Below are 27,484 nucleotides of genomic sequence, written 5' to 3'. Positions count from 1 at the left end.
TGTGCAATGCTTTTGAAAGGAATTAGGTAGGACTTTGCTCATGATCCAAATATTATTATTTCAAATTATGCAGAGTGTAGAAAACATACCGAGTAATCTTGATGAACCAGGTTCTTCACTGAGAATTCTCTTATGTAAGTCTAAATTTTCCAAAATAGAGAAAATATCATTAGAGATTAATGAGTCATTTTAGCACATGGCACAAGAGTATACTATTGAAAGTATGAGACTAAGCAAAATTTAATCTAATTATATACACAATTTACAGATTTTCTAACCAATTTTTTTTTTAAATATTTTTAATTGTGAATTTTTAACTGGTCCTTTTAGGTGATCTTAATCATCCCTAATTCTAACATGTTCCTTTCAAAGTGATCTCTATTTAGGGCTTTTGTGAAGATGTCAGTTAATTGCTTGTCAGTAGCACAAAATTCCACAGTTATCAAACCCTTTTCATAGTTATCCCTCAAAAAGTGATGCCTAACATCTATATGCTAAGTTCTCTTGTGATGAACCGGGTTCTTGGTCATACTAATTGCACTAGTGTTATCACAAAAAATGGGGATACAACCAACATCAATTTCAAAGTCCATTAATTATTGTTTGATCCATAACAATTGAGCACAACATGAAGCAGCAACAACATACTCAGCTTCAGCAGTAGATAATGCCACTGAATTTTACTTTTTGGTAGCCCAAAACACAAGACATGAGCCAAGAAAGTGTGCCATACCTGAGGTGCTCTTTCTATCCACAAGAAAACCTGCATAATCAGTATCAACATATCCCACTAGATTGAAATTACTACCTTTTGGATACCATAGACAAAGATTAGTGGTGCCTTTTAGATATCTCAAAATTCTCTTGACAGCAGTCAAGTGAGACTCTTTTGGATTTGCCTGAAATCTTACACAAAGGCCTACACTGAAAACAATGTCAGGTCTACTAGCAGTGAGATACAACAATGAGCCAATCATTCCCCTATATAACTTCTGATCAACAGATGAATCGGGTTCATCTATATCCAACTTTGTAGCTGTTGCAACATGAGTGTCAATTTCGTTGGAATCTTCTATTTTAAAACTTTTAAGCAACTCTTTTACATACTTCTGTTAATGGATCATAGTTTCATTTGAATTTTGTTTAATTTGTAAGCCTAATAAGAAATTAAGCTCACCCATCATGCTCATTTCAAATTCACTCCCCATTAGTTTAGCAAATTCTTTACTTAACTAATCAGTAGTTGCTCCAAAGATTATATCATCAACATATATCTGAACTACCAAGAGATCTTTACCTTTTTCTTTCAAGAACAAAGTATTGACAATTTTACCTCTTGTAGTCATGCTCAAGCAAAAACTTTAATAATCTTTCATACCATGCTCTTGGAGCCTGCTTGAGCCCATAAAGTGCTTTGTCAAGTTTGTACATATGATCAGGACTCTCCTTGCTTTCAAACCCCGGATGTTGCTTGACAAACACTTCTTCCTTTAGATAGCCATTGAGGAAGGCACTCTTGACACCCATCTGGTGAAGGGTGAATTCCATGTAAGCAGCAAAGGCTATGAGGAGACTTATTGCTTCCAACCTTGTAACTGAAGCAAAGGTTTTATCATAGTCTATGCCTTCCTCTTGGCTATATCCTTGAACCACCAATCTTGCCTTGTTCCTTGTTACTGTTCCATCTTTATCAAGTTTATTTCTGATGACCCATTTTGTGCCAATTACTGATTTGTCCTTGGGTCTTGGTACGAGATACAAAACTTGACTCCTTTCAAATTGGTTGAGTTCATCTTGTATTGCATTTACCCAGTCTGCATCCTGCAAAGCCTCAACAACATTTTTAGGTTCAATAAGAGATAAGAAGGCATCAAAAGCACAAAGATTTTTTAATGAAGATCTGGTTTTGATTCCAGAGGTTGGATCAGTGATTATGTTCTCAATGGGATGAGAACTTTGATACTTGTAAGATTATACAACCAACTGGTTTCCCCTTGATGTTCCTTCAATGCTTTGTTGTTGTGGAACGGGTTCATGGACAGGTTCCCTTGAAGTTTGAGAATCATTTCCTCTTTGTTCTATTCCCCCCTGTCATGTTGCCCTGGGTGGAAGAATCTGTTACATCACCTGTTCCTTCCTCTAGTGCAGATTCAGTCTGGGTTGTGGTTTCATTTGAGTTTCTTACTAGCCCAATTGCTTCATCATCATGTTCCTGCCTCTCAGAAAGAATGTTAGTTTCATCAAAAACCACATGAACACTTTCTTCTACACACATAGTTCTTTTGTTATAGACCTTATAAGCTTTGCTATGTGAAGAATACTCCCTCATCACTTCTGGGATCAAACTTACCTAGGGAGTCTTTACCATTGTTATGCACAAAGCACTTGCATCCAAATGCCCTAAGATGGGATATGTTTGGGTTTCTCCCTTTAAGTAACTCATAGGGAGTCTTCTCTACAAGATATCTAGTCATGTACCTATTTATGATATAGCATGCAGTATTTACAGCTTCTGCCCAGAAGTTATGGGACAGTTTATTAGAAAGAAGCATAGTCCTAGCCATATCTTCAAGTATCCTATTCTTTCTTTCAACTATTCCATTTTGTTGTGGAGTCCTAGGAGCAGAAAAATTATGATCTATGCCATGCTCATCACAAAATTCAACAAATTTAGCATTTTTAAATTCAGTGCCATGATCAGACCTAATTGATGCAAGCTGATTACCTAGTTATTTCTGAGTTTTTCTAACAAAAGAAGTGAACATGTCAAATGCTTCATCTTTAGATGTTAAAAACAATGTTCAAGTAAACCTAGAGTAATCATCAGCAAGCACCATCACATATCTTTTACCACCTCTGCTTAATGTTCTCATTGGACCACAGATATCCATATGGACCAGTTCCATCATCCTGGTGGTGCTTACCACTTTCTTGCATTTAAAAGAGGATCTTACCTGCTTCCCCCTTGAACAAGCCTCACAAAGTTCGTCTTCCTTGAACTTGATGTTAGGCAACCCTATTACCAGGTCCTTAGAGACTAACTTATTGAGTTGACTCAGACTTGCATGTCCAAGTCACTTGTGCTAAAGGAGGGGATCATTGTCCAACACACTTAAGCAAGTGAGTTCATTTTCTGAAAGTGTGGACATATTTAAAATATATATATTATTCACTCTTTTTCCCTGCAAAACAATCTTGTCAATGGTAAGATTAATCACAAAACATTTGGTAGAGGTGAATGCTACCAAGTTGCCTCAATCACACAGTTGTGATACACTGATTAGACTGTATTTTAGGCCATCTATCAAGTAGACATTCTTAATAGAGTGAGAATCAGTCTTACCTACCTTTCCAACCCCAATGATCTCACCTTTTTTTCCCATTTCCAAAGGAGACATTACCTCCTTTGAGGTCCTCAAGTGAAAGGAACTGGTTCTTACTTCCTGTCATGTGCTTTGAGCAGCCACTATCCATGTACTATATTTGGCTACTCCCCTTCACTTGGACCTACAAAAGAAAATCAGGGGTTAGTATTAGGAACTCAAACTAGTTTTGGTCCCTTTCTATAGGTAAAAGGATAAATCAGATTCTTTTTAGCCCAACTTGGTAGCCTATTCTTCCCTTGAACAAATTCTTTGTTCTTTTGGCTTACCTTTTCTTTTGCATTGCATTCACTTTTAAAGTAACCTTATTTACCACCGTGAGTACAAATCTTGTTCTCAGGAAGTGTAAGGTATGTGCTTTTGGGATCCCATTTAGGTGGCACATTCCCAAAGCCAAGTCCTCTTTTATTGCTACCATGATGTTCCTGTAGCCATGAAAGTGCATCGGAGGACCTGTTCCATTTACAAGTTCTGTCTAGTTCATGCTTGACCTTGCCTAGATCCTCCTTCAAAATTCTAACCTGCTCATCCTTCTTATACAACTCATCTTTTAGTTTACTTACATTTTCTTCTAGAGTGAGTTGTGTGCAATCAACCGTCTTCTTACTTGTTCCTAATTTCAGTTTTAGGTTTTCAGATCTAAGATCTAGGACATTTGATTCAAATGCATGAACATGGTTCTTTAATGCAGTATTTTCACTTATAGTCTCACTAACCCTAAGTTCCAGGTTCTTACACTTTGCTTTCAAAATCACACATTCCTTAGACAATTGTACCTTTTCATTGTTTACATCCTCAGATTCATCAATGAAATCTAGAGGTAATTTAGATAGCCTTTATTTGGACAAAAATTTAATCTTGTCTTTGAGATGAATTACACTTACCTTAGATTCCTCATCAGATTCTCCAATGGCCATAAGTGCTTGTTCATCTCCATCTTCATCATCTGAACTTTCATATGAGCTTTCTCCCCAAGCAGCAACCATAGCCTTTGTTGATCCTTTATTCTTCTTGGGTTGAACCTGTTCCTTCTTCCTGTTTCTTCGTTCAACTCTTTCCTTCTTCCATTCAATTTCCCATTGAGGGCAATTCTTGATGTGGTGATCAGTCTTACCACACTTGTAGCATCCCTCATTGGTTTGCCTTTCAGGAACCTTCGGTTTGTTGTTGCTTCCACTTCTTGAAGGACCATTTCCTCTCTTTAGGTACTTCTTGAAGTCCTTTGTGATTATAACCATTTCATCATCTTCTAGATCAGAACCTTCAGTGATTCTGAGTGCCAGGCTCCTTTCCTTCTTGGGTACATCCATCTTCATGGTTTACCTTCTAAGTTCATAAGCAGTGAGATTTCCAATTAGCTCATCCAACTTAAGAGTGGCAATGTTCTTTGATTCTTGAATGGCAGTGATTATTCTCTCCCATGTAACTGGCAGAACCCTTGTCAAAATCTTCTTAACTCTGTCTTCTTCAGGAATAATCCTTCCAAGAGACTTAAGTTCATTTCTCAGTGTGGTGAACCTTGTATACATCTCTTGGAAGGTTTCTCCTTCCTTCATGGTGAAATTCTCATATTGAGAATATAGTAGTGTTCCTCTGGACCTCTTCACTTGAGGTGTTCCTTCATGGGCCACTTACAAAGTGTCTCAAATTTCCTTAGCAGTGGTACAACTTTGAATTATGTTGTTCTCGTCTGGACCAAGTCCACACACAAGCCATTTCTTGGCCTTAGCATTCTTCTCCCATTTCCTCAAGCCCTCAGCAGTGCAGTCAGCTCTTGTTTTTGGCACATCTACTCCTTCAGCATTTTTCTTCATGGTAGCTAGGGGACCATCAGTGACAATATCCCATAACTCATAGTCCTCTCCTAGGATGTGGTCTCTCATTCTGTTTTTCCACCAAGAGTAGTACTGGCCGTTGAAGAGTGGTGGCCTAACAGTGGATTGTCCTTCCCAGTTTCTAGGTGGTGCACTCATCTTAATCTTTTCCTAAGGTGTTAGCCTCTTCAAGGATAACCAGCTCTGATACCAATTGATGTTTTAACTTCAATACCACACAAGAGGGGGGGGGGAGGGGGTGATTTGTGTGGTACCCAATTTTTAGCTTAAACTGATTATAGAAGAAACGGGTTCTTCTATGTGTTCCTTAACCTACTATTGCTGAAATAGTAAATGCGGAAAGTAAAGAACACAAATATTTTACGTGAAAAACACCTGGCTCAAAAGGTGAAAAAACCACGACCTACTTCTCAGTAGGATTTTCCCAAACTCTCCACTAAATCACTGAGCCAAAAACTGCATTTACAAAATACTTTTGTAAACCTAGGATTAACTCTAATCCTGTTGTGGCAACCAGCCTCTAACTGTTGCGACACCTTCAAATTAACTCTAACTTGAATACTCTGAGTACCTATTACAATTGCCTCTAGATAAAGCTGAAAAGTACAATATGAAAATACCTACTACAATTGAACTAGAATAAAAGACAGACACTTGGAACTGGTTCTTCTATCTGGTTCATGTAGCTTCAGGTTTGCACACTTTAATCACATATGAATTGCTTGCAAAATGCCTTGCTATTTTGCTCTCAATTCACGTTTAACTTCCGCTTTTGTGCATACCTGTAGAATGAGAACATCCTGCAATATATAGAGTTAGTAGATGAAGAAATAACTAGAGTTCTAATGCTACTCTTCCTTGGTGGAAGAGTTCTAGTTGATCTCAACTTCTAACTCCTCCCTTATATCTTGGATAGTGTTCTCTTTGATTATGGAGTCCTTCTCCTTATCAATTATGTAACCTTTTCGATCAGGAGATATCAATTATACCAAGTTAAGCTTATCTCTTTCACGTGCATCCTACATGCTCAAATCTGCCCGTGTCTATGCACACAAGGGATGGACCTGGTTCATGCGTGAGCTTCCTTTGTCAATCTTCAAAACAAACCTTCACTTGGGCCAACAACCACTACTTGTAATGGTTCAACAACACTGTTATTCATCACCATTGATTCTTGAAAAGCCATCATTTCAGAGTGTTCCAAATTCTTGCACATATTATAATAATTCTTGCAATTGTTAGTAGCCAACAAGCCATCAACAGAACTCGTTACCTCATCAACGTTAGTGGTAATAAATCCAGCATCATACATCTCTTGTCCAGCAACGAATCTCAACAAGAACGTAAGTCCTTCTGAATCTTTTGGGCGGAAACGGAAACCCTCTTCTAGCTCTAAGTGCCTTATGAATAACAATGAATATCTCAACAAGAACGCAACCTTTGAATGACAATGAAACACAACTAGAAAGAACAAGAATAGTACTATGAAAGAAGCAGAGAGCGAAGGAGGGTTGAGAGTAGTCCAGTGAATTTATAGATATCTACCTCCGTTTAGGAAATTATTACTTAGGCAATAATTAAGTAGGGCTTAAGTTGGTTAATTATTTCTTCTACCCAAAGTAAGAACTTAAGGAAACTTTTCTTTTCCCAATCATATATGGACAACTTTTGTTTTTCATATTCATATTCGTATCCCCTATTTGGCCATAGTTCTTTTCTATGATTTAAGGAAGTTATTACTATAATTTTCAACATTTAAGTGTACTTACTTTTGTAATATAAAGAGACAATGCTAAATCATCGATCATGCGCTAATTGGATTAATTTTTTGAATGTTGAGAAATTTAAAGCTTTAATAAGGAAATAGTGGAAAAGAAAATTCCACTTAATTCCAATTCTATTTTTTTTATACTATAAGCTAACTTTAAGTATTTGGTGTTTGTGACTTTTTTCCCACCCAAATAAGCTATCCCTAGCCCCCGGCGCATACGCAAGATTTTTATGCAAACGGTGTCGATATTTAAAGAAGTGAACAAATGAATCAATGTAGAAGATCATATTAAAAAAAAATACACAATTCAAATCATATTAATAAATTCAAATTCAATTTACTGTAACTCTAATGGACGAGTTTTTAATTTTTCAAAAATATATTATATATATAAGGAACCAAACAACCTTTTAAAAACTCATCATTCCACTTAATTCCGACTCTATCTTTCCCAAGTTTGATGGGTTAAGGTGGAATATTAAGGATTAAATCTGGGATTAAATCTATACTATATTTGGTTGACAGTATAAATTTATCCCAGGATAAATTATACCGTCAACCAAATACAGTATAAATTTAATCTCACACATTATACCCGTACCAAACAACCCCTAATAAGTTAATTTTAAGTAATTGGTGTTTATGACTCTTTTTAACCCAAATAAACTATCCATGGCCCTATCCGACCCTATTTAATTTTTGCGCTATCTGAAAGATGGATAAAACCTGCACGACAATCGATTAATTATAATAGGATCGAAAGTTCAATCACAATGAAGATAGAGTGAAAAACGCGACCTATACTTTGATGAAACTTGAATGTAACAAATTGCACTTGATCTTTGTCAATAATCAAGCTAAAAGGAACATAAACAAGCTAATGAATCTTAGTCACTAATTTAAAAAACAATATGGAAGTAGTTAGTGAATATCATACTATATTATAAGTGGGAAGCCCCTAAGTCAAAAATTAAATTACGAAAAAGTCCATAAAAAAATTAATAGACCATTTTGCCCTGCACCATAAAGAGTAAAAATAGTTTGTTTAAATAATACTAGATAAAATTAAGCACATTCATAATATGTTATTTGTATATGATGTACTTATTTACTTGCTTTTAATGATTAAAACCCCAACGTAGCTCTTGGGAGTTACCGTGTTTTTTCATATGGAGCAATAACGTACAATGTATATGATAATTTTTATTTATAGTTTATATGTCATATATTTCTCTTTTTCTCATGTTCTTACATTTTTCTCTATTTTTTGTACAATCAAAATAAAAGTTAGTACCTCAAGATTGGTTGAATATCCATAATATGATACAAAATTCACTTTGTTTAGAGAATTGCCTAATCTAGGATTGTTGGACAAGTACAGCAAGAGCCGAGCTTCAAGGCTGCGGAATTAATAAAGTCTTTCCAAAAAATTTTAATAATTGGTTACAGGAGAAAAAAGAGTTAAGCTAAGCACCTGCTTTCTTTTCTTGCGTTCTATCTGGGTATTTTCGCATATGGAGAAAGCTCTGGCTCTTTCTATGACTCGGTGAGGCAAATAATCACATATACTTCTTGATGTCAATTTTGCGCTGCACTTTTATAAAGGATTTCAATGTCTCCACCAAGAGTTATGGGCATGACAGAGTAACCACAACGACTGGAACATATACCAATAACACCGTCTAAAACAAACTATAGGCAAGATATTAATATATCACAGATTTACACCTGAGAACATCAAACTTTAACTCATTATAAATTTTACCTACCTAACTAAAATTATTAGTTCAATTGCAGGTTCACATGCTATGCTATCTAATCATATGTCATTTGACAATCAAACAACTCGAATAGGCCAACCGTTCATCAATTTCAGCCAGTGTTTTAAAAGGTTTTCGGGGCGAGGCGCACCAAAAATGCCCCGAGGCGATGGTGTGAGGCGAAAGTCTCAAGAGGCATACGCCCGGGCGTTTGAGACACGTTTTTGTAGTGAGGCGTAAGCCCTAGAGAATGTTTCAAATTAAAACAAAATTTGTTGAAAAAGTCATTCATATAATACCCAAATTCTCAAAAGTCAGCTTGTAATTACTCAAAAAATTTAAAAAGGAACTGAAATGTATTAAATTTAAAAGTCAAGCCATTTTTTATTGATTGAAGCCCTAATATTTATGGTCTTTCTCAATTTTTTATCTTGTCCGCTAGTATGCTAATATCTCCCAAAAGCAATGAATATTCATTTTTTTTTTACAAATACAAAGAGAACTCCATTCTCCTTCATAGCAGCAAGATCAAAGTTCAAATTGCAGGTTAATCATCCTTTTAGTTCCTCCATGTAGAAAATATTATTCTTTCGACTCAAGTCACTTGTGCTTGTAAGTAGCGTATAATATATATATATATATATATATATATATATATATATTTCACATATATATATTTTTCTTTAATTTTTATGTGAATTTACTTATTTATAAATATTTAATGTAATTATATTATTTTATAAAATATTATGGGGATTACGCCCCGTGCCTCGGGGCTTACGCCTTGCGGAGGCATGTGTAAAACGCCTCGCCTTATGCCCATACCTTTTAAAACATTGATTTCAGCTTGTACTTTTTCCTTTAAATTTACTTTTACTCCTTACATTATTGCTTTCATATAATTTATACTGTATGTACTACTTAACATGGGACACATGTGCAACGCACATAATCAGAGACTAAGCTAGCTATTAATATATGTCTCAAAACTCTTTGCATAGTTAAATGAATGTAAAAGGTTAAAGTTTGCGAATGCACGAAATAAAATTATAAATAGAATTGTGTTAGTGTTTTGAAGGAATCTTAAAAGTTGAAACATGTTATATTTGATGGAAAAACAGCTATGAACAACGGAAACAAATAGCTAGGATTACTTGCATTTAATATAGACAACACACAATCACAGATTTAATCAAACGTAAAATCGATATTAATTGGTGAAGGATTATAATAAGCAGCGGAAGTAATCCCAGTATCAAAATCACATGTAATCTAGACAACTAGCATAAACGGAATTTCACGGGTTACCTCTTGAAGCGTGAACAAAGCTCCTCTATCACGTGAGCCTCCAATTCCACAGCAACTCAATGAATTCTCCATCATCAGCATGATAAATATTCGCGAACGTTCCACGGTCTTCTACTGTGTTACCCAAATAATATCTGGTAATAGTAATTTCGTGTGGGCAAAATTTTCTAGGAAAAAGGCTAAACAATTTCGGCCACCTTGTTCTACCTCCTCTAGGTGGAAAACCTTATGTATTTATAGCATAAGTTTTAAGGGTTAAAACCCTTTTTCAAAACCTGTTGGGTTTTCTTTTCCACCAGAAAAAGAATTCCTTTATTTCCTATTATTTAGGCACAGCAGGGACTAGTGAATTTAATTAACAAGGCTTCCAATTATGGATTAATTTCTAATTTTTGAAATTAATATCCACCATAATTAATTACGAATTATTCCATAAAAATTCGTAATTGCACTCCTTATTCAATTTCGAAATCCATCCATTAAATCTTATTTAACTCCCCATGTTAAGATTCAGATACTAATCAATTAAATTAAATTACTGACGATTTAATTTATTGATTATTTCCTTTAGACTTTCGCTTAACTTATTTCATGCGTCGGATACAAAATCCACCGGCCGGGTTTACACATGAAAACTTATAAGCTTTCATAAAGGTGTATCATCAATCTCTAAACCGAGACATGGATTCCATCAACTAACTGTTACTTTGCCAATGTACATTATTATTATCCAATTTACCAGGCATATTGACCCACGAAAGAATCTCACCTTTTAATAAATCAAAACAATAATAATATATACAACTAATAATAATTATATCAAGATTAAGAGTATAAGTGTCACGACCCAAAACTAACCCCCTGTCGTGATGGCGCCTATTGTAGAACTAGGCAAGCCGACTCATTTCCAAAACAAAACGATATTTTCATTTCAAAGATAATTTCAAGGTTATTTAACATAAAAACCTTCATTTAAAGAGTTCAAATCAAAGAAAAATAGAAGTGCGGAAACGAAAAGCGCGACATCGGGGTGTCACTAGTCATGAGCATCTACTATAATCTGTCTAACAATATCAAGGCTAACTCAGCCTGGAAAAATAGCTAAATACTACTAGAGGAAGATAAGAGGGAGAAGAGCAGGGGCTGCGATCACCAAACAACTACCTTGCTATCTCCAAGAAAATCTGCAACCAGAACACTCAATAACCGCTACCGTGTCCAGCTACACCTGGATCTGCATACAAGGTGCAGGGAGTAACGTGAGTAAGCCAATTCAGTAAGTAACAACAATAAATAAAGACTGAGCAGTAGTGACGAGCAATAAAGCATATAACGTTCATATCAGAAAATCTCAGTAAAATACCACATGCTCTTAAAAATCAGGATTGAATCAAACATTTGGTTTAAACCCAGTTCCAGTAAAAAAAATTATTTAAAGATATCTTTCCAACAGTTTTTCAAACAAAGGCTCAATGAAAGGTGAACAAAAATGATGAAATCATAAACAGCCACTCGGGCAGACCTCACAGTCACTCGTGCCACTTGGGCATACCACACAATCACTCTTGCCACTCAGGCATACCTCACAATCACTCTTGCCACTCGGGCATACCTCACAATCACTCTTGCCTCCCAGTCACTCAGCACTCGGCACTCGGCACTCGCACTCAGTAGGTACCTGCGCTCACTGGGGGTGTGTACAGACTCCGGAGGGGCTCCTTCAGCCCAAGCGCTATAATCTGCACGGACAACTCACGTGCGATAATAATAAAGTATGCTGCAGGCGGGCAGCCCCGATCCACACTCATCCTCACAAATCAGGCCCTCGGCCTCACTCAGTCATAAGTATGCTGCAGGCGGGCAGCCCCGATCCACACTCATCCTCACAAATCAAGCCCTCGGGCATTCCAGTAAAACAGGGCATTTGGCCCAAAATATTTTAAGAGGCTATGTCCAAAGGACCCTGAGACATGTGAGATAACTCCTTCTTAAGTTAAAAAATTCTAGCACCATCAGCCATACCATATCTCTCCTCTAACTCACGCCAAATGTCATTGGCCAGTTCTGAATACTCAACACTACGGGAAATCTCCTTGGTGAGAGAATTGGTCAGCCAAGACACAACTAAATCATTACAATGTTGCCATTTCCTGACTGTAGGGGAACCAACAGGTGGTTTTTCATTAATGCCATTTATAAAGTCCAATTTATTGCGCATAGATAGGGCGACCATAATATTTCAACGCTAGCTTCCATAGCTAGTGCCATCGAAAGGAGTGGAGACTAGAGAGGCTCCTAAGACATCGGACGGATGTAAATAAAGAGGATGGCACGGGTGAGTATAGTCATCAAAATGGAAAGTAGTAGGACGAGAGGAAGAAGAGTTTCCTTTGTCAGCAACATGAGTAACATCGGAAGGAGAAGTAATGTTACCAATCGTCATAGCATATGAAAAATCCCACACAATACCAAATAGAACGGCAACAGTTTAAGGATAACAGACAACTAATTGGCTTAACAACTCACAAATCTCGAGCAACAAGCAGAGGCAATTAAAAAATAGATGATGAGAGAGACGATGTTACCAACACCTTCGCGACCGGAAGAAAACGGCCTTGTAGCAGCAATATAAGAACCCTAATCTTCGAAATAACCTCCAATAAGAAACCCTAACAGACCCGATGAACTCAGCCGGATGAAAATCGACGAACCAAAACCCTAGTTATCAGAACAACTCCAATCAACACAGAGATTCTCACAATTGATGATGACAAAAAAAAGATCTTCAGAACAATCAAGGTACCTTCAGACCTCAAACAACATTGTCATACAACTCAGAACAATGAGAACACACTCTAATATATTTTTTGTTAAATAGGCATGAGATAAAAATTATGTACCCTTTGATCCAAAATATTTTCTCCATTTTGACTACTCAAAAGCCAAATTGAAATTCGGCCAAGTTCATCTTTAAATAAATGATGCAACTTTAGAAAATTCCAAACCCATTACATTTTTGTGTTAGTTTTGTGGGGCCTAGCCCCATGTGTGAAAGTTTGAATTGAGAATTGTGTCTTCTTTGAATATAGAAAAAATGGAAGACAAATTTTCTTGTGTTTATACTATAGTGAGGTCATTGATGACGTCACGAGAGTAATTTCTTTGCCATAAATAGCACGGTTTTGTTTCAGTTGAAGACACACCAAAAAGAGAGAGAAAGAAAGAGTGGGGCATTACAAGCAGGGCATAAGAAAATAGTATGTGAGAAAAATAGAGAGTGAGAGATATTGTAGTGAGGTGGGAATATCAAAAGAGGGTTATTTCTTTTGAGTGTTGTAGTGGTCTTTGGAGTATTTTACTCGGACCTACAAAGTGTAAAATTCCTTACTATAGTAATATCAGTTGCTCCTCTCAGGGCCGTGGTTTTTCCCTTATTCAAAAGGGTTTTTCACGTAAAAATATTGGTGTCGTTGTCACTCTTTTATTCTTGTTAATTACCGTATCTCGGTGCTACATTATTATTCCGCTTTTATTACTGTGAATATTATTTCTGTAGGGAGTTTATTCCTAACAACTGATATCAGAGCACAAGTTCTGCTCGTTCACAGAAATACTATTGACTGTCTATACTCGGTGAAAAACAAAAAAATGTCCGGAGTTAAGTATGAGGTAGAAAAATTTAACGGAGATAGCGGTTTCTCAACATGGCAAAGAAGGATAAGAGGTCTGCTCATCCGACAAGGATTACACAAGGTACTAGATGTTGATGCCAAAATGCCTGATACCCAAGCTGAGGATTGGGCTGACTTAGATGAAAGGGCTTCTAGTGCAATCAGGTTACACTTATCAGATGATGTGGTAAATAACATCATTGATGAAGAAACCGCACGTGGCATTTGGGCAAGGTTGGATAGCCTATACATGTCCCAAATGCTAACAAATAAATTGTACCTGAAGAAGTAGCTATACGCCCTACACATGGGTGAATGTATGAATTTTTTGTCATATTTAAATGTGTTTAACGGACTAATCATACAGCGCGCCAATCTCGAAGTGAAAATCGAGGAAGAAGATAAAGTCATCTTGCTGTTGAACTCGTTACCATCTTCGTACGATAATCTAGCAATAACCATCTTGCAGGGTAAGACTACCATTGAGTTGAAAGATGTCACATCGACTCTTTTACTCAATGAGAAGATGAGAAAGAAGCTTGAAAGTCAAGGACATTCTCTCATCACAGAAGGTAGAGGTAGGAGTTATCAAAGGAGTTCGAGCAACTATGGTAGATCTGGAGCTCGTGGGAAGTTTGAGAACCGATCCAAATTGAGATCTAGAAATTGCTACAATTGTGATCAACCAAGTCACTTCAAAAGAGATTGCTCAAATCCAAGGAAGGGCAAAGGTGAAACTAGTGGCCAAAAGAATGACGACAACATAGTCTCCATGGTAATGTTGTCCTCTGTATAAACGAAGAAGAGGAATGCATGCACTTATTAGGTCCAGAGTTGGAATGGGTGGTTGATACAGCAGCATCTTACCATGCCACACCGGTAAAAGATCTTTTTTGCAGATATGTAGCAGGTGATTTCGGCCTTGTGATAATGGGTAACACAAGTTACTCAAAGTTTGCGAGGATTGGTGACATTTGTATCAAGATAAATGTCGGATGCACATTGGTTCTGAAGGATGTGCGACATGTACCTGATTTTGCGGATGAACTTGATCTCGAAAATTGCTTTAGAACGAGATGGATAAGAGAATTATTTTGCAAATCAAAAGTGGAGACTCATCAAGGGATCATTGGTGATTGCAAAGGAAGTTGCTCATGGCACGTTGTACATGACAAATGTAGAAATATGCCATAGTGAATTGAACGCGGCACAAGATGATATTTCTACGCATTTGTAGCACAAAAGAATGGGTCATATGAGCAAGAAGGGATTGCAGATTCTTTCCAAGAAATCACTCATTTCTTATGCCAAAGTTACAACGGTAAAACCCTGTGACTACTGTTTATTTGGTAAGCAGCATAGAGTCTCATTTCAGACATCGTCTGAAAGAAAATTCAATATACTTGATTTGGTATATTCTGATATTTGTGGTCCAATGGGAATTGAATCGATGGGTGGTAACAAATATTTTGTTACTTTTATTGATGATGCTTCACGAATATTATGGGTTATATATGTTGAAAACCAAAGATCAGGTATTTCAAGTTTTTTCCAGAAGTTTCATGCTATGGTGGAAAGGGAGACAGGCCAAAAGCTAAAGCGTCTCTGAAGTGACAATGGATGTGAGTACACTTCAAGGGAATTTAAAGAGTACTGTTCGAACCATGGGATCATACATGAAAAGATAGTTCCTGGAACCCCACAACACAATGGCGTAGCCAAAAGGATGAACTGCACCATTGTGGAGAAGGTGAGAAGCATGCTCAAAATGGCTAAACTGCCTAAGTCATTCTGGGGTGAAGCAGTTCATACAGCCTGTTACTTGATCAATAGGAGTCCATCAGTTTCGTTGGAGTTTGACATCCCGGAGACAGTTTGGACAAAGAGGTGTCATACTCGAATGCGAAGGTGTTCGGTTGCAGAGCTTTTGCACATGTACCAAAGGAGCAGAGAATAAAGTTGGATGATAAATTTGTTCCTTGCATATTTATCGGATATGGAGATGAAGAATTTGGATACAGATTGTGGGATTCTGTAAAGAAGAAGGTCATCAGAAGCAGAGATGTAGTCTTCCGAGAAAGTGAAGTTGGAACTGCTAATGATATGCCAGAGAAAGCTAAGAATGGTATAATTCCTAACCTTGTTACTATTCCTTCTACTTCTAACAATCCAACAAGTGCAGAAAGTACGACCGACGAGGTTGCCGAGCAGGGGGAGCAACCTGGTGAGGTTATTGAGCAGGGGGAGTGACTTGATGATGATGCCGAGCAAGTGGATCACCCCACTCAGGGAGAAGAACAACCTCAACCTCTGAAGAGATCAGAAAGGCCAAGGGTAGAGTCATACAGGTACCCTTCCACGGAGTATGCCCTCATCAGTGATGAGGGGGAGCCAGAAAGTATTAAGGAGGTGATGTCACATCCAGAAAAGAACCAGTGGATGAAAGCCATGCAAGAGGAGATGGAATCTTTGCCGAAAAATGGCATGTACAAGTTGGTTAAACTTCTAAAGGGTAAAAGACCACTCACATGTAAGTGGGTCTTTAAACTCAAGAAAGATGGAAATGGCAAACTGGTCAGATACAAAGCTCGATTGGTGGTAAAAGGCTTCGGGAAGAAGAAAAGTATTGATTTTGACGAAATTTTCTCACCTATTGTCAAAATGACTTCTATTCGAACAATCTTGAGCTTAGCAACTAGCCTAGATAATGAAGTGGAGCAGTTGGACGTGAAAACTGCATTTCTTCATGGAGTTTTGGATGAGGAGATCTATATGGAGCAGCCAGAAGGATTTGAGGTAGTTGAAAGGAAACACATGGTGTGCAAACTGAATAAGAGTCTTTATGAGTTGAAGCATGCACCAAGGCAGTGGTACAAGAAGTTTGACTGATTCATGAAAAGTCAAACTTACACAAAGACATATTCTGATCCATGTGTATAGTTCAAAAGATTTTCTGAAAATAACTTTATTATATTGTTGTTTTATGTGGATGACATGTTAATTGTAGGAAAAGACAAAGGGTTGATCGCAAAGTTGAAAGGAGATTTGTCCAAGTCATTTGATATGAAGGACTTGGGTCCAGCACAACAAATTCTGGGTATGAAGATAGTACGAGAGCGAACAAGCAGAAAGTTGTGACTGTCACAGGAGAAGTACATTGAACATGTACTGGAATGCTTTAACATGAAGAATGCTAAGCAAGTCAACACACCTCTTGCTACTCATCTAATGTTAAGCAAGAAGATGTGTCCTACAACAGTGTAGGAGAAAGGGAACATGGCTAGAGTTCCTTATTCTTCAGCAGTCGGAAGCTTGATGTATGCAATGGTATGCACCAGACCTGATATTGCTCATGCAGTTGGTGTTGTTAGCAGATTCCTTGAAAATCCTGGAAAGGAACATTGAAAAGTAGTCAAGTGGATACTCAGGTACCTAAGAGGTACTATAGGAGATTGCTTGTGTTTTAGAGGATCTGATCCAATCTTGAAAGGCTACACGGATGCTGATATGGCAGCTGATCTTGATAATCGTAAATCTACTACAAGATACCTGTTCACTTTTTTAGGGGGAGCTATATCATGGCAGTCGAAGTTGCAGAAGTGTGTCGCACTCTCTACAACTGAAGCAGAGTATATTGCCGCTACTGAAGCTGGAAAGGAGATGGTTTAGATGAAACGGTTCCTTCGATAGCTTGGATTGCATCAAAAAGGAGTAGGTCGTCTATTGTGACAGTCAAAGTGCAATAGACTTGAGCAAAAACACCATGTATCATGCAAGAACGAAGCATATCGACGTAAGATATCACTGGATTCGAGAAAGAATAGAGGATGGATCTATGCAGGTCAAAAAGATTCATACTAGTGAGAATCCTTCGGATCTACTAACTAAGATAGTACCAAGAGAAAAGTTCGAGTTATTCAAAGAACTTATCAGCATGCACTCAAACTAGAATCTCCGGTGTTACCTCCTTCACATGAATGGGATTGGAGGGGGAGATTTGTGGAGTCCAGCCCCATGTGTGAAAGTTTGAATTGAGAATTGTGTCTTCTTTGAATATAGAAAAAATGGAAGACAAATTTTCTTGTGTTTATACTATAGTGAGGTCATTGATGACGTCACGTGAGTAATTTCTTTGCTATAAATAGCACGGTTTTGTTTCATAAGAAAATAGTCTGTGAGAAAAATAGAGAGTGAGCGATATTGTAGTGAGGTGGGAATATCAAAAGAGGGTTATTTCTTTTGAGTGTTGTAGTGGTCTTTGGAGTATTTTACTCGGACCTACAAAGTGTAAAATTCCTTACTATAGTGATATCAGTTGCTCCTCTCAGGGCCGTGGTTTTTCCCTTATTCAAAAGGGTTTTTCACGTAAAAATCTTGGTGTCGTTGTCACTCTTTATTCTTGTTAATTACCGTATCTCGGTGCTACGTTATTATTCCGCTTTTATTACTGTGAATATTATTTCTGTAGGGAGTTTATTCCTAACAAGTTTATCGCTTCTATTTTTCATCTACAATTTTTTTTATACTTGATCCTAAAGCTGAATGCCGAGTTGATCTTTGAAAGTCTGAATCTGGGCTAAACATTTCAGGACGGAAGGAGTGCTTCACCAACACTGAATGTTGGAAGTGCTTCTATTACTTTAGTTTTATTCTTTTGACATGGAATTGCTTTAATGTCTATGACCCCAGAAATGCTTATGCCATCACCAGAAATATTCTTTTAAGTACTAATAGCAAAACTTAATAGATTAGAGATCACATGCATTTGCAGCGCACTAGGAATGATAAATTATCATGGATAAGAACTTTTGCTGATTGTATAAGGGAAGTACCTTTGCAGGAGATTGATTCAAATATAGTCCATGCATCTGCTCCTTCTCAAACATGAAGCCAGTAGTAGTAGGCTTCCCATAAATTAAAAACTTAGACTCCTGCATGAAAAGCTCTGCAGACCCCAGCTGCAAAGTAAACACATCATGAAGGGGGGGATAGATGTATAACAATAATTGACACTATAATAGTAATAACATTTTTTGTATCTGTTAGTTCAATCCCAGATCCAGTGAGATCTATGGTCGTGGGCAGCAATCTAGTTTCCTCCAATATCTCTCTCTGGCATCTCGTCAAATTATTTCTGGGCTTTTATGATCTCCCGGTTTTTGGATAATTTTTGTATGGTTGAACTCGTAGCGGAACGAGTGTTCGGATTTCGTGAGTTTTTTCGGGATTTTAGACGTGGGTCCCACTGTCGAATATTTAAATGATTTTCGGATTTTTATCCGGAAAATTAGTAAATTCATATGGAATTAATTCATATGATTCGTATTGAGTATTTTAAATTGTTTATGAATAGATTTGAATCTTTTGGAGACAAATTTAAAAGGAAAAAGTTGTGGTCGAATAATTGATTGGAATTTGCAAAGCGAGGTAAGTGTCATGGTTAACCTTGACTTGAGGGAATAGAACCCTTAAACTATTTGTTATGTTAAATGCATGTGAACGACGTATAGGTGAGGTGACGAGTGTCTATACGTCGTCAAATTGATTATTTGCATAATTACTTGAAAAATCATAAATCGTTTTAAATCATGAATTAATTATTATAATAATTATTTCTCTCATATTCTTTGTCAAATATTAATTCTTGAATTCATGCATTAATTGTTACATGCTATTTGAATTATGTACCTTAATTGTTATTTGACATTTAGCATATTAAATATTAAACTGCCTATTTTCTCCCTGATTTTCATAATAATTTGCTATTTGTCATTGTTTGTTTCATAATTAAATCATAATTATTGTATGCTTGTTGTCTTATAATTTTATATTAATTGTTGCATTTATTGGGGAGATTTCTTCTATAAGAATTGGTAAATGGATATATTGGAGGATCGGGTTCCACGCCGCAACAAAATTGATTGAAATGGATATATTGGAGGATCGGGTTGCACGCCGCAACAGACTTATTAAAAGTCCATATTGGGGGATCGGGTTGCACGCCGCAACAGACTTATTAAAAGTCAATATTTGGGGGATCGGATTGCACGACGCAACAGACTTATTAAAAGTCAATATTTGGGGGATCGGATTGCACGCCGCAACAGACTTATTAAAAGTCAATATTTGGGGGATCGGATTGCACACCGCAATAGACTTATTTAAAAGTCAATATTGGGGGGTCGGATTGCACGCTGCAATAGACTTATTTAAAAGTCAATATTAGGGGATCGAATTGCACGCCGCAACAGACTTATTTAAAAGTCTATATATACTTGATTGAAATAAATATGTGACAGACTTGATTAAAAGGAATATATTGGGAGAGCGGGTTGCACGCTGCAACAGAATTGAATGTGAATATATTGTGAGAGCGGGTTGCACGCTGCAACAGAATTGATGGAAATGATAATTAGTTATGACTGTTGAATTGGCTTCAATTATTATAAATGAAGTTACCTGATTTATTTCTATTATTTGTTGTTGTTACTAATATTGCGTACAGGTTAATGTAAGTGAACCGCCTTAGCCTCGTCACTACTTCGTCGAGGTTAGGCTCAGCACTTACCAGTACATGGGGTCGGTTGTACTGATACTACACTCTGCACTTCTTGTGCAGATTTTGTAGTTGGTCCCAGCGGTGTACCATAGACTTGCTCGGATTTCAGCTACTCAGAGGAGACTTGAGGTATAACTGCATGGCGTCCGTAGTTCTGAAGTCCCCGTCTATTTTACTTTAGCTGTGTGTTTATTTTCAGACAGCTTTATTTTGTTCAGGCCCTTATTTGTATTATTCTAGAAGCTCGTGCACTTGTAACACCAATTCTGGGATAGTATTTAGACACCGTTATTTTTATGGATTATTCACTATATTTCAGACCTTACTTCCGCGTTTATTTCTTTGTTATTAATAATTTAAAAATTATTTACAAATGGTTAATATTATTCTAACGTTGGCTTGCCTAGCAAGTGAAAGGTTAGGCGCCATCACGGTCCGAAGGTGGGAATTTCGAGTCTTGACATGATATCAGGTCAAAGGAAACTCTTACATCACATTCTTCAAGAGAATATCCTATTGACAATTTATGGTAATTCTAACCATTAGGAATTATCCAATGAATCGGTTCAATGATCATATCTCTATATGCATCATCTATTTATGTTATTTAGTTAATGAGATCAACTAATCTTTATCCCATAAAGACAATCACATAAATATTTATATAACCGGATTACTAATGTCCAAATTAATAATCCTACGATCAAGAACAAAATTTAGATTAAATTGTAAGAGACTTTACTCTCATTATCATGATCTCCATCATGATGACACGTCTCAAAATTTAATCAAGGACCTTATTAAATTAATCAAGCAATTAATAATAACTATGATAAACGAATATCAAATGCCATATATTTTTTTATCAAATAACATTCACAAAAATATGTTCAAATCATCAAATATGAGATTGGATCTAGGGCATATCTAATATATCCCTAACAATCTCCCACTTGCACTAGAGCCAATCACTCTTGTACTTTATTCCCAATTTCCACTTGTGCTTGTCAAACTCCTTTGCTCCAAGTGCTTAATTGAATGGGTCTGCAGCATTTTCCTTTCCATCAACCTTTTGAATTTCGACGTCTCCACGTTCAATGATCTCTCTTATCAAGTGATACCTGTGCATAACGTGTTTGGATTTTTGGTGTGATCTTGGTTCTTTTGCTTGAGCAATGGCTCCAGTATTGTCATACAATAATGGAACTGCACCTTCTATTGAAGGAACCACACCAAGTTCATTTAAGAACTTTTTCATCCATACAGCTTCCTTAGCAGCTTCACTAGCTGCTATATATTCAGCTTCAGTCACTGAATCAGCTACTGTAGCTTGTTTGGAACTTTTCCAACTCACTGCACCACCGTTTAAGGTGAATATATAACCATAAATAGATTTGCTATCATCTCTATCTGAAGAGAAACTTGCATCAGTATAACCTTCAAGTTTCAACTCAGAATCTCCATAAATGAGGAATTGGTCTTTAGTCCTTCTTAAGTACTTAAGAATGGTCTTCACCATCTTCCAATGTTCCTCACCAGGATTTGCCTGATATCGGCTAGTCACTCTTAGTGCATAAGCGACATCAGGACGTGTACATGTCAAGGTATACATGATAGCTCCCACTGCACTAGCGTATGGGATCCTACTCATGCGTTCTCTCTCTTTAGGTGTTTTAGGACAATCCTCCCTGCTGAGAGTAATTCCAGTGCCTATCGGTAGATAGCCTCTTTTGGAATTATCCATGTTATACCTCTTTAAGATGCTATCAATGTATAATGCCTGGGAAAGCCCAAGCAGCTTCCTAGATCTATCTCTATAGATCTTTATTCCCAATATATAAGCTACTTCTCCCAAGTCTTTCATGGAGAACTGTTCAGATAGGAAAATCTTGGTACTTTACAATGTCGGTATATCATTTCCTATGAGCAATATATCATCAACATAAAGTATTAAGAATATAATTATGCTCCCACTAACCTTTTTTTACACACAAGGTTCTTCTTCGCATTTAACAAAATTGAACTTTTCAATTGTCTTGTTAAAGCGAATATTCCAACTTCGAGAAGCTTGCTTTAGTCCATAAATGGATCTTTGTAGTTTGCAAATTTTATTATCATCCGATGGAGATGTAAAACCTTAAGGTTGTATCATGTACACATCTTCTTCTAGCTCACCATTAAGAAAGTTGTTTTCACATCCATTTGCCATATTTGATAATCATTGTAGGCTGCTATAGCAAGAAAAATCCGAATTGATTTGAGCATTGCCACGGGAAAGAAAGTCTTGTCATAGTCGACTCCTTCTTTCTGACGATATCCCTTGGAAATAAGATAGGCTTTGTAGGTCTCTACCTTTCCGTCTGCTCCAATCTTTTTCTTAAAACCCCATTTATAACCTATAGGTTTTATATCCATTGAAGGTTCAACTAAAGTCCATACTTTATTTTCCTTCATGGATTCCATGGCCTTTTGCCATTTCTCATAATCAGAACTTTGTATAGCCTCTTCATAGGTCTTAGGGTCATCATCATTATGATCAACCTCATTTAATACATCATCTTGCACTATTAGATTTATTCTAGTTAGTACATGACGTTCTCGTGTAGACCTTCTAAGAGGTATTTGTACAATGTGTTCACCTTGTGATGGATTTGGTTGTTGTTCAATTTGGTTTGGAACTGGTTCATTAACGTGTTCTTGAACTACATTTAGTTCTTGAATTTTCACCATTGAAGATGGAAACTTCCTTTTCAACTTCAAAATATCCAATAAAGGTTCTTCAACTTGTGTTTCATGATCTTGATTTTGTGTTGATTCATTAGTTTCTTGAACTTCATCAAGTTCTATTTCTCCACTATAATTTCCTTCCAAAAAAAATCCCCTTTCCCAAAAGGCTGCTCCTCTAGCCACAAACACTTTATAGTTAGAAGGGTGATAGAAATAATATCCCATTGTTTCTTTGGGATACCCAATGAACCTACACTTATCACATCTTGAGTCAAGTTTAGCAGTTTGAAGTCTCTTAACATAAGCTGGACAACCCCAAACTTTAATATGCTTAAGGTTAGGCTTACGTCCTTTCTATATCTCATATGGTGTTGTAGAGACTGACTTAGTGAAAACTTTATTAAGGAAGTATGTTGCTGCTTCGAAAGCATACCCCCATAAATTTATTGGAAGATCAGTGAACCTCATCATAGATCTCACCATATCAAATAAGGTTCGATTTCTCCTTTCAGACACACCATTATGTTGCGGTGTTCCTGGAGGTGTCCACTGTGAGAGAATCCCATTCTCTTTAAGATACCTAGTAAAATCTTCACTAAGATATTCTTCACCTCTATCAGACCTTAGTACTTTGATACTTTTATTAGTCTGTTTCTCAACTTCACTACGGAACCGTTTGAACATTTCAAAAGATTCATATTTGTGTTTCATAAGATACACAAATCCATATCTTGACATATCATCAGTGAAGGTGATGAAGTAAGAATATCCACCTCTAGCTTGAATTTTTATGGGCCCACAAACATCTGTATGAATTAGTCCCAATAATTCAGTAGCTCTTTATCCACTTCCAGTAAATGGAGATTTGGTCATTTTTCATTTGAGACAAGATTCACAAGTTGGGTATGATTCAAAATCATACTTGTCAAGGTACCCTTCCTTGTACAACTTGTTAATTCTTTTCTATCCAATATGACCAAGTCTACAATGCCAAAGGTATGTATGATTTACTTGATCATCTCTTTTCCACTTAAGAATTGAAACATGCATAATCGAAGTAGCATTCACATTAGGCAAGACATAAACATCATGTTGGAGATAGCCATTCACATTTAAATTATCACCATAATAAATAGAGCAAATATAATTGCTTATAATAATGTGAAAACCACGTTTATCTAACATAGAAGCTGAAATTATGTTCGAAACAAATTTAGGAACATAATAACAATCATCTAACATAAGTACTTTGCCCGAAGGCATTATTAAAGAAATTGATCTTACAGCTATGGCCGCAACTTTTGCACCATTTCCAACTTGTAGATTAATTTCTCCTTTCTTTAGTCTCCTACTTATCTTGAACCCTTGCAACATATTGCAGATGTTATAACCATTGTCAGTATCTAATACCCACAATGAAGAATTAGTAGTAGCTAAAGAAACCTTGAAAATATTTTTCATTAATGTCTCACCTTGTTTCTTTTCCTTTAGATTTGCAAGATACTCCTTGCAGTTTCTCTTCCAATGCCCTTTCTTCTTACAATGAAAATATCCAGCATCATATACTGACTGCATGATCAAATCTTCAGCAATCTCTTTTCCAAGCGTGTACCCCAACTTCTCATATTCTTCGGTAAGAACAATCACATGATTGACAAGGGGTCCAACTTAAGAGTTTTCAATGTCCAACTGTGTATCAACCATCTTCTTAACATATTCAATGATTGTAGTTGGATCCATATTCTGATGTTTTCTCTAGAGTTCAGAACTGATAGAAGCGAGAATGATGCGTTTAATAGCAAGGCATTCTTCTAAGTTTTTCTAATAAACCTTTGTAACTTGAACATCATTCTCTGGTGGGATTATCTTTGCAGGAATATCGATCACACCAATGAGCTTTTCATGCATGAGAACAATTCTCAAATTTCTATACCAGTCATCAAAGTTTGATCCTACCAACTTGTTGGTCTCAAGTATTTCACGCAGTGATATAACAAACATATTGAGAAATCTAAAATATGAAAAAGAAAAGGCAATAATATAAGAAAATATTTACATATATATCATAAAGACATGGACTTTTATCTAAATAATATTTCCACTAATTATTTTAAACTATTTACCCTCATTATAGTTTAAGAAATCTCTATTTCTGTTAGTGGAATAAAGGAATCCTTCAACAATATGTATGAGCACCTTGGATGTCAAGTCGTTTCTCACGTATATTTTAAAGGTAGGTACTTTAATTGTATCCCCATACAATATCCTTAAATAGCTCTATGTCAAATAGTCCCCTGGTAGTCAGGTCGATCCTATTGGCATAGTTGAGTTCAACCATCATGAAAGCAAAAAACTTATTAAATTTTATACTCCCCCGAGGTAGTCCAGGCGTCTAGTGTAAAATTAAATAATTCTTCCAATCCATATATCTAATGCAATAAATAATTTTAACATATTCTCGAACTATAAGTCTCCTGGTTGTCAGGCCGCTCATTATAAACAAGAAATAAATAAAATTATTTATTTTGATGGATAGCTTCACAATAAAATAGCTTATATTTTATTATTTAAGAACTCAAATTTTAATAAGAGGGAATTGTTACTAAAATAATTTTTAATAACATAAAGATCAAATCTTTTATAGAATGTGAATTTAGTTCAAGTTGTCGAAATGCTTAGTCCTAAATTAATTTACATCACATGTAATAAATAATTCAAAATTATGTAATGAACAAGCACGTGACATAACAACGAAATTCAACATCTTCTAACATGTTTATCTTATATGTCACATAAAATAATATATGCTAGAACATTATTATTAATTTATATCTCATAAACTAATAACAATTAAAATAATTGTATAATCTAATAAACCTATTATAGATTACCGTCGTATCTTGTACGAAATTTCAAATTCAAGTTACGAAATATCTCAATAGTTTAACTTATATGAATACATATTTTATTCACAATAAAATAATATCAATTCATATGCATTCAAACAATTTGACTATTGCACAAGACACATGTATTATGGTTTGAACTCTTCAAATATAATCTTAAAATATTTCGTAAATAAATTTTAGACACAATAAACCATGGCTCGGATACCACTGTGGGATTGCGTAGAGGTGTTCATAACACGCAGCGGAAGACAATAACAATCCTAGGCAAAACTTGTCATGTTTAAAAATTATTTATATGTCAAAGATCGGATCTAAGACGTACCTGGTGAAGAGAGTCTCGTTTTAAATTTCTTCGATAGTACGAAGACGCTATGCGTATCCACACCGAGACTGATCCTTACTATCAACTCTTTGATCAATGAAATCATGCGAACAAATTGAATGAAAATATTGTGTTGAAATTTTTCTCAAACATCTCAACCCAAAAGTAGAAGAACAAGAAATAATTTTCTTGTACTAGTATTTTCTATCTTGGCTTTGTATTGCACTATTTCTTTCTCAAAGCAATTTTCTTCTCAAGAATATCTCTCTTGATTTTTACATGACTTTACAATATGTATAAGATCTATATTTCCCTATTTCTTAATTAGGACTCACACATATATATACACATAATTTCCATTGGAAAATACAAATCACATGCCTTATGGTAAATATTTAAAAAACATGTAACTCATTTACGGAATTCAATTCTAAATTGAATTCTACAACTTAATCAATATTTTAAAATAAAAATATGTAACTCATTTATGGAATTCAATTCTAAATAGAATTCTACAACTTAGTCAACATTTTAAAATAAAAACATGTAACTCATTTATGGAATTCAATTCTAAATTGAATTCTACAATTTAGTCATACTTTTAAAATAAAAACATGTAACTCTATCACGACCCGAAATTCCCACCTTCGGTCCGTGATGGCGCCTAATATTTCACTTGCCAGGCAAGCCAACTTTAGAATAATATTAACCAATTTTTTAAATAATTTTTAAATTTATTAATAACAAAGAACGATTGCGGAAGTAAAGTCTGAAATATATTGAATAATCCATAAAAATAACGGTTTCTAAATACCATCCCAGAATTTGGTGTCATAAGTGCACGAGCTTCTAAAATAATACAAATAAGGGCCTGAATAAAATAAAGTTGTCTGAAAATAAACACACAGCTAAAGTAAAGTAGACGAGGACTTCAGAACTGCGAACATCCGGCAGTTATACCTCAAGTCTCCTCTGAGTAGCTGAAATCCGAGCAAGTCTATGGTACGCCGCTGGGACCAACTCCAAAATCTGCAAAAGAAGTGTAGAGTATAGTATCAGTTAAATCGACCCCATGTACTAGTAAGTGCTGAGACTAACCTCGACGAAGTAGTGACGAGACTAAGGCGGGTGACTTACATTACCTGTACGCAATATTAGTAACAACAACAATAATAGAAATAAATCAGGTAACTCATTTATAATAATTGAAGCCAATTCAGCAATCATAACCAATTATCA

General features: G+C 36.0%; 1 protein-coding gene across 1 annotated transcript in view; it reads right to left on the bottom strand.

Annotated features, from left to right (window-relative positions):
* Positions 1–18,708, bottom strand: part of LOC138906965 (putative methylesterase 14, chloroplastic) — a 21,048-nt gene extending 2,340 nt beyond the window's left edge. Inside the window, exon 1 of the mRNA XM_070196692.1 lies at positions 18,561–18,708. Coding sequence (XP_070052793.1) covers positions 18,561–18,665 — 105 coding nt within the window. The 5' untranslated portion in view covers positions 18,666–18,708. The remainder of the gene's footprint in view (positions 1–18,560) is intronic.
* Positions 18,709–27,484: the final 8,776 nt, after the last annotated feature.

The sequence above is a fragment of the Nicotiana tomentosiformis genome, chromosome 3 (assembly GCF_000390325.3).
Source record: "Nicotiana tomentosiformis chromosome 3, ASM39032v3, whole genome shotgun sequence".
Lineage (NCBI taxonomy): Eukaryota > Viridiplantae > Streptophyta > Magnoliopsida > Solanales > Solanaceae > Nicotiana > Nicotiana tomentosiformis.
This window is presented reverse-complemented; position numbering and strand designations above follow the sequence as displayed.